Consider the following 9,663-nt stretch of genomic DNA (forward strand, 5'->3'; position numbering starts at 1 on the left):
AGACAATATTGTACTTTGATTTTTTTTTCTTTGAATTATGTGTAATCGAAATGATTTTCATTCATTTTCATATCAATTTGGACTTCAGTCTCTTTTAATATAGAGCAGTAATTTGGCCTTCAGTCTCTTTTAATATAGAGCAGTGCTAAGGATTTTAAATTTGTATCCGAATTTTGTATTCCAATTTTGGATTCCAAATGATATGTCAGTACTTTATTGATTCATACATGACTCACCAAAATAATTATTAATTTTATAACAAGTAAAACACTGACATATGTATTTGGGATTCAAATTTAAGATATAAATTTAGGATCTCTAACATTACTGTTTAATATATTCTACTGAATGCAGAGCCAAAGACCCAAGACTTTTTTTTTTCTTTTGAAAGAAAACGATATTCATTAGCTATAAAGGAAAGTACATAAGTCATCTTTAAAAGCGTTAATTACTTTTACATAGTTTTGGATTTTCACACACAAATACAGTGTTTGTTTGATGGTAATCTAAGAACGAGAATTGAAATTGTATTCCATTACACAACCATCTTTGAATGAAATGGTATTGAAATTTTCATTACAGCGTTTGAAACAATTATGGAATCGAGATTAAGAAATGACTTCTATTCTCAATCTAGTGTTTGGTAAATCCATGAATGGAATGAAAAAACATAATAATTTTTAAAAAATAAAAAATAACTTTTCAATACTAAAAATATAAATATTTGAGTAAAATGCACAATTAGTCCACTAATTTTAACCCTTTTCCCAAGTTGGTCCACAATTTATTTTTTGTCTCAATACAACCCAGTTATTAATTAACTTGGCCCAACATAGTCCATTCCGTCAATTTTGTGTTAACGCCCGTCTATTTTCATCACGTGCCACACACATGTTCGTTTGCTGAGGGCAAACCAGTAATTTCACGGGGGATAGATTCTTATCTACTTTCTGCACATAAATCACACTTCCTCCCGCCATTGCTTTCAGACATCCCCGCCAAAAACCTGTCCTCTCCTATTTTCTGTATAACCCATCAGATAGGTTAAAGGAATACCAAAGCTGTCCATATTTTCGATCCCAATATGTCGTCCAACTCAAATTCTTCAACCCACAGTCCCTACACTTCACCAGGAAGGTTTTGTCATTGTGGGAGGGTTGCGGTGATAAGGACCAGCTGGACCGATGCGAATCCGGGAAGAAGATTTGAGGCTTGTTTAATACTGAAGGTAAGCAAGTATGAGTAATGGGTCTTTGTGTGGTGTGAGTGAATATTGCTTTATTCCAGGTATTTTTTCGATTTAAGGTAATGGATATTTCTCTGTGTGGGTGAGAATTTGTTGATTTTGTAGCGAAATGGAGGATGTAACTTCTGGAACTGGTTGGACCCTCCTATGTGCGCACGTTCTAGGCAAATGATTCCTGGATTGCTTAAAAGGATAGATCCACTAGAAGAGGAATTGAAATTGGTTCACAAAAGGGTGAAGTGGTTGCGCCTATGTTTGATTATGTCCTGGGTTTTCTTCATAGTGACGATGATGATGAGATAAAACTTTGGTGTGGGGGTGGCTGGGTATGCTATAGTTTGGGTTGGTTGAAATTCTCTATTTTGGGGTGGTTTGATGTGGATGTGCGTATGAGTAAAGTAATATATTTTTGGTTTGGGGTGGTTTGATGCAGTAAAGTATATATGGTTTCGGGTAGATGTTAAACCCTATGGTTGTAATTGTAATGGAAGCAAGTTCTGTAATTGTAATGGAAGCAAGTTCATCTATGGTGAACATTTATGCTTTGCATTGAAATGAAGCTGCGCTTATTTAATTTTGGGAAAACAATATAATCTTCTTTTGATATATTATAGCTACATAAAATTGGAACAATTGGTTTATTAAGAAGAAATTGACATAATTACATCACATTTTGAGCTAGCTATGCATGAGCTATGCATTTAAGATAAACCATAAAGTGAAATAAACTTTAGATTTTGGCTGGAAGCCTCTATCAAATTCAACCATAGAAAATAAATCAAGTATGAATTGGAGATCAAGCATGAATTGAAGACTGTAATGTGTGTAAATACATCAAGCCTGTTGGCCAAACCCTTGCAATCATTAAAATACACATTCAAGCTGCCATGGCCATCAAAATACACAATTTAACATGTTTTTAAGGCCATTAAAATACACAAATCAACAAGGATAACCATAAAGGCCTGCAAGATACACATCCACATCTAAATACACATCTAAATGCTGATGCATGCAAAATTAACATCCATTCCAAAATACACAAAATGCACTTCATCTCCAAGTTCCAGCCTTCATGCAGTTCTAATCCTTCCAGCCTCTACCCCTTTTGGCAGCAGATTTGAACCTCTTTTCAAGGCTCACTGCTACAGAGGAACCCTGTGATGAATTAACACCTTTAGCTCTTCCCTTCCCTCTTCCTCTGGGTCTACCTCTCCCTCTCCCTCTCCCTCTTGTCATCTGTCAAATAAACAATGTTTACAAACATTTGGTCAACATCAACTACCATGGTAATCACTTATTAATGACTTAAGTAATTACCATTGCATTTCGGGGTTGGCCTTGGGCTTGCTGAGCTTGAGCCTGTTCAAGTGCCACACAAAACCATTAGCAGTTTGAACCATATATTAAACAATCAAACAAAGAACATTAAAATGGTCTCACTCAGTACCTGAGAATTGCTTGAGCTACCAATGACTCTTCCACATGTTTTGGTGTTGTGACCCTTCTGCCCACACTTACTACATCTAATTGTTACCCATAGCCTTCTCAGTTTGATTGTGAGTGGTGGTGCCAAAGGGTTTGCATTTGGATTGTTTGGAACTGGGTGGGTCGTTGGGACTTTACCTGCACTTTTGGTTCTACACTTCCTTGGCCTTCCTGGTTGTTTCTTGAATAGGGGAGGTGCAAGTTGAGCATTATCAGACTTTGGCCATAAATCCATGCTAGGCATAGGATAGATCATGGGATCATATGCCTTGAGGTATGCATCCTTCTTGTAACAGTTATGAACATAATCCAATGGGTTTTCCTCTCTAAACCAAATGCAAGCAATGGCATGTTGGCAAGGAATCCCATTCAGATCCCACCTTCTACAGCTGCAAGTCCATTGCCTAAGATCCACACACATAGTGGTCCCATGCATGGTTCGAACCTTATAGATTCTATCTCTTGCAAGTTCAGGGCTGCACATGCTTGTATCAATTTTTCTTTTCTCCATTATCTTCAGTATTCTTGGACCAATGGGATGCTTCCAACTCCTACATGCAGCCCTCCTATTAGCCATCCTTAACATCAAGTAATGTATAATTTCTTCAAGCATGGTAAGTATTGGTTTGTCCCTTGCTCCTAGAATAGCACTATTGAAACTCTCACATAGATTATTCAAGAGTATATCACACTTTCTTAGTTTCTAAGATTTGTTATATTGGCTATTTTCCTTGTCAAAACCATTGTATTTATTTTTATTTAATCACTCACAAGCTCTAGGCTAGATTAAGGACAAGTTCAGCTGTATTGAAGAAGTCAAGAATGAACAAGACTCAAGGTATACTGCACTTCATTCAATTCATGAAAATATCAGTTTTGTGTCCATTTGACTAGTCATAAAGAACAATGTTTTTCACGTACAGTGGTTGATACAGTGACAGACACTGCAGTGGGGCCATTTCGGGTTTTTCTTTTAAAGCCCATTTCATTGAAAGCTCATTCTCTGTTTTTTACTAAACATACATGTGCATTGCACATGACTTGGTTCCCCCACTGTATCAATCAGATCTGATTGCATCTTAGTCATTCACGCCACACACTTACACACACATTAGCACTATTCATCATCTTCTCTATTTCTGATTTTTACAAAATAAAGCAAAATTCGTTTTTACAGCTCCTCATTCCCATCCTTAGTAATACTAGGATACCCCTCTAGGACAAAAGGAATATGCCCCTCATTTGTCTCTTGTGGACAGCCATTGATTGGCTTCCACGTGGGTCGGGCAAACATAGAAATGGTGTGTGTGTGTGTGTACGGGTATATGATGCACTCTGTTCAGATCTTTTTGCGTGTGTCTATGAGCATTTTCAGTGGGTATTTTCGTGGTTTTATGCCTGGGTATTTTCGGGGTGAGTGCTCATTTTTTATCAAGTCAGAAAATGTTCATTTAATTCTTAAAAATCAAAATGATTTTCTGAACTTGTTTGTTTCATCTAAAATTCTGAATGGGCTTGAGTGTTTAAATCTTTTTATATATTTTTCAAACACATTCATTCTAGATTTTAGTTGAAGGATTTAGTATCAACCTTTTCATGCCTCTAGCTTGAGAAGGTTGATCTTCTTTTTAAGAATCCAACATTGGCATATCATGTTCATACATTGATGAATCTACTGGGCTTGGTGTGAATTGGTGCCATGAGTTGATGAGCTTGGAGTTGGAGCTGCCTTCTTCATGAATGACCGATTGCCTTGCTTATGGAAGTTGCACAAAGGGGTAAGAAAGCTGCCACTTAGTCTAGGACTTAGTGATTGAGCTTGTGTGATGTGTGCTCCCTTTGTATTGAACTTCTTCTTTAGTGGATTGCTTGGTCAGCTGGAAAGACCCCCAGTTTTTAACCATTAGTGGTTTTCTGGGTGAACAATCGTGTGGCTTGTTTGTGATTTGTTTCCTATGTGTTGCTAATTATTAATTCGAAAATAACTTCACAAGATCACACACTTCACTTTAGCATGTTAACTTAGATCATCAATGCTAAATGAAAGTTTGTTAAATCTGTCCACACACCACTTTAGTTGTTGATAGCACTGGGATGCCTACATTGATGGATCCTTTGAGTGCATAGAATGTCACTCAATTCCTTGGTGTGTTCTGACTTGTGGTATTTACTGAAGTTGGTTTGATTTTACAAGTAAATCTGGAGTTTCAAATTTTAGTTACTGCATCGTCAGAGTTATGTCTGTTTGACTAGTTCCTGAATGATCATATAAAATAAAAATTGGGGTCCGATCACTGAAAGTGAATTTAATCAAGTTAATTGAGTGAATAGATCACCTAAATTAAACTTTCACACTTTGTGTGAGTCCCAAAGTGAGCTCTACTCCACTGTTTTGGCGGTTTATCATTAAGCCAACCCCATGCTTTATCATTCAACACCCTCATCTTATCCATCTCTGTCTTCCACCATGGTTCAAAAGTTGCCCTCGCAGCAGCCCACAAGACATTTTTCAATGCAAGCCCAGGATACTTAAGTTTGAAGTTACTATGCAAATGTCTGACACACATCCTGTGTTCAGCTGTGGGTAAAAGGGTTTCTATGGCTGGAACCAAACCCTTCTGTTTATCACTCATAAAAACCCAGTGAGATGCATCCTCAATCTTCAAGTCTTCCATTAGAAGCTCTAGAAACCACATCCATGAGCTCTTGTTTTCAATTTCTACAATGGCATATGCAACAGGGAATAAACCATTGTTGGGATCTACACCAACTGCTGTCAATATCTGACCTGGACATGGGCCTTTGATGTGGCACCCATCAACACAAATAACTGGTCTGCATTCATTTAAGAACCCCTCCCTGTATGCATCCAAGCAAATGTATATCCTTTGAAACACCCTTTTGCCACCCTCCTCCCTTGAACATATTTTCACTGTCGAACTTTTATTGGTTCTCAACAACTCAGCTGCATAGTCATTGAGTCGGGCATACTGCTCCACATAATAGCCTTCATTCAAGACATAGGCCTTCTTCTTAGCTCTGTACACCTTGTTCCTTGTGACATTTACACCATAATCTTTTCTAACTTGACTTTGAAAACTTGATAAATTCCAGTTTGAATCCAATCTGAGTCTCTCAGCATATCTATCAGCAACCCAATTTGCATTTGCATGCCTCACATTCCCTGCTTTGGTACATTGATGCTCCAACTGCAATTTCTTGATAACCCATGTATCAGAACCACCATAATTGGGATTGCATCTGACCATGAATGGACAACCCTTACTGCTTACACATATGACATTCAACCTTATATTATCATTCTTTACAAACCTCAACTTTCTGCCATTCACAATTCCCCACTCTTTAATTAATTCAATAGCATTATCCTTGCTAGGGAAATGTTCCTCTATTTCCATAATAGGATTTTTTTCAAATCTATCTCTCTGTTGAATACCTTGAACTTTGGCACCTTTCTTTTAACCCTCCTTTCACCTTCATTAGATGAAGACTCACTCAGACTCTCAAGCTCATCAGAGTCATGACAATCATCTGAAATCTCACCTGCATCATTAGTAACAGTCACAGGATCAATTTAAGGGTCAACATTGGCAGAAAACATAGCTTCATCATCCTGTTCATCACCAGAATACTCATATTTATTATCAACAAACTCTTCATCTTCATCATCACCTTGCTCATCAGCCAGGCCATCACATTGTTCATCACCATGGTCAACAACCTCATCATCACCTTCCTCATCACCACTCTCATCACCATGTTCAACAGCCTCATCATCACCTTGCTCATCACCACTCTCATCACCATGTTCAACAGCCTCATCATCACATTGTTCATCACCATGTTCATTACCTTACTCATCACCCTGCTCATCACCAGAATACTCATATTCACTACTATCACCCTTACCACCATTTGCAGTGTCAACATTTGCATCACCCTTACCACCATCTTCTATAACCTACGTAGCTGCATGTTGATCAACCATCTTCTCAGATACAGAGACCTGTGTTAATAATTTGAGAGTGTCAATCTCATCTATCCCTAAACTATACTCTGGACCATGCAAACTGGGCCACATAGTAGATGACTGACTCTCATGCTCATTTCTGATTGGATTTGGGCCTAAGTAGATAACTGCAACCCTATTGGCTTGTACAATAGCAACCATATTAAGTACCTCTCTGTCAAATCCAATATAAAATAGGCCTTCTGACCCATTGAGGTTAGGAACCTTCTAGTATACACTACACTTCTCGGGCTCAATCTTTTCCCTCTTAACTTCATATCCAAGTTCTTCACCAATTTTCATAAGGTCCAATAAAGACAAAAGGTCTGTTGAAAGATAGTCTAGGAAACACACCTTCCCCCCCTTATAAACCCCATCAGTAATGTCACCCCCATAGTGAATTTCTATTATAAGCCCATCAGGATCACCTACAAACAATAACTAGCTGTTTAAGTAACACATTCTTCACCATAAACAATAAACATATTAGGAAATAAAATGAAGTACAAATTTCGTAAACTAAATTGGTATCCGAAAAGTAAATTAAGTACAAAATGAATGACCATATGGCAATTTAAGACAAACAAAAAATTCCTGGCAAAAAAAAAAGACAAACAAAAATGGAAATCAAAAGTTTAACTATCCATGTTAAACCCTATACCCTATTTCGTACCAGCCTTCAATGTTCAACTACCAATGCCCAAAATTCATTACTTTTGAGTACAGCATACCCATGTTTAAAAAATCAAAATATATTCCCATACTTTTGAGTATTAGCAGACAATATATATTCTCATCTGGTGAGTGGCAGACCATCGAGAATAACCAAGAAGCAAACAAACATTGAGGACCACATAATAGTAAAAAACCCTAAACGTGGCAGGCCATGGAGAATACAACTCAGACAAAAGCCATCCTTTTCAGACAAAAGATTCTCAGCAAACAAACAAAAGAAACAGAAGCAAAATGCCAAGAACAAACAAAACAATATTATCAACAAACAAACAGAAGCAAAATGTCGAAAACACACTTACCGTATATGGGATTATCTCCATCCCATCGAAAATCAAGAACCATCTTTGCAAAATTGCAAAAAACCGAATTAACCCATTGATTAGTCTTCTCTGACTACCTTTGATCCAATTAATTTCAAGCTTGGATCGACTCCTCGGTTTTTTTTTTTTTCACTTTTTCGAATATACTGCATATGTGAGAGTATGTGACAATGCTGTTACCTTTTGGAGTCTTCGACCTTTCAATATCCCCCGTGAAATTACTGGTTTGCCCTCAACAAACGAACACGTGTGCGGCACGTGATGAAAATAGACGGGCGTTAACACAAAATTGACGGAATGGACTATGTTAGGCCAAGTTAATTAATAACTGGGTTGTATTGAGACAAAAAATAAATCGTGGACCAACTTGGGAAAATGGTTAAAATTAGTGGACCAATGGTGCATTTTACTCTAAATATTTTAATACTATAATAAACTAATGCCCAAACAAAATGTAGAACCAATGATAACATTTTATATTATTGTATCATTTTAAAATGTAAATTTGTTTTGCAAAAAAAATTGTAGAACTAATAAATTAATATGACAAAACAACAAGTCATGAAATATTATTAAATCAAAATCAGTCTTCATTCATCGCTAAAGTCAAACAGGATTAATATAAAGTCAAAAAGGATTAACATTTTATATTATGACAGTGATTTTTGTGTAGAAGAAACACAACTATGCCAAGCACTTCACGTTGGGCTATTCACCAAAACACGAGATTCATTAATTTTTGTATAGCTAAAAGGCACTTCGTCTTCTTCTTCATCATAAGGTCAAAATTTAGAGAGAGAAAAAATTTAGAGAATAATAACCCAAAAAAGTAAAAGCATATTTGCTTCTCTACGTCGACTTCAAGAAGCAGGTTCAAGAAGATTGACGGAAGAAACTAAGTCTAACAAGGGTTGCCAATATTTTGTAATTTTCTTTTATACTTGTCGATATTTGCAGAGGTAATAAGCGTAATTTTCATTCTGATTATTGGATGTAATTGCAATACCACCCCTTCCCTAGTATTGTTATTACGCCTATCTTCAGGAATTTAACTTTGGTCAATTTTAATTTTTTCCGTTTCCTATTCAAGGTTAAGTGCAATCAAACACCGCATTTAAATGAAATAGGAAAAGCATTCCTATTACAGTTAAGGATTGCGGCCAAACAAACACATCGGCAGTGTGAACATATTGACATAAATTTTAATTATTTTGACATTTGTAGTAGAGACCAGTCTATGTGATGTCAATTGATAGAGACTAGGGGTGTAAACAAGCTGAGCCAAGTCGAATACTACCGTGCTCAAGCTTGACTTGTTTTAAATTTTTTGAGCTTGAGCTTGGCTTGACTTGTTTTTTATACGAGCCAGGAAAAATCGAACTCAATACGAACTCGAGTTGTATCAAGCTTATTTACATAATTTTATCTAAGATATTTCATTAGCTATTATTTAAAAAAAAATATTAATTTCGATTGAACATTTTCTTCTTGGAACTATTATATATGTTAATTTAATTTAGAATTAATATATATTTTTAATTAAATTAAATAGGCACCAAAAACTTTTTTAAAATGCCATATAGATAGATATGAGCTGTCTCATAAGAAAATACGAGTTGTTCATGAGTTTTTTGAGCCGAACAAACCAAATCTCAAGCTTGGCTTGTTTCTTAAACGAGTGAACCTCGGCTTGACTTGTTTTTTTTACGAGTTGAGGTTAAACGAACCAAGCTCTAGCAGAACTCGATACAAATTCGAGCTGTATCGAGTCGATTTACAGTCCTAATAGACACCGGCCTCAAGCAAGGCAGGTCAGCCATAACTATCCTCTTTAAAAATAAAAA

At 36.5% G+C, this 9,663-nt stretch overlaps 1 protein-coding gene across 1 annotated transcript; it reads right to left on the bottom strand.

Moving 5' to 3' along the window:
* Positions 1-2,554: 2,554 nt before the first annotated feature.
* LOC147287306 (uncharacterized) lies at positions 2,555-7,841 on the bottom strand. The gene is made up of 8 exons (XM_086240898.1): positions 7,799-7,841; positions 7,007-7,192; positions 6,380-6,607; positions 6,192-6,298; positions 6,068-6,076; positions 5,090-5,943; positions 2,697-3,429; positions 2,555-2,608 (listed from the first exon to the last, which is right to left on the bottom strand). The coding sequence occupies exons 1-8, from the start codon at positions 7,839-7,841 to the stop codon at positions 2,555-2,557; spliced, it is 2,214 nt and encodes a 737-aa protein (XP_086097024.1).
* Between the last annotated feature and the right edge of the window lie 1,822 nt (positions 7,842-9,663).

Source organism: Dryas octopetala, chromosome 4, assembly GCF_963921425.1.
Source record: "Dryas octopetala chromosome 4, drDryOcto1.1, whole genome shotgun sequence".
Taxonomy (NCBI): Eukaryota; Viridiplantae; Streptophyta; class Magnoliopsida; order Rosales; family Rosaceae; genus Dryas; species Dryas octopetala.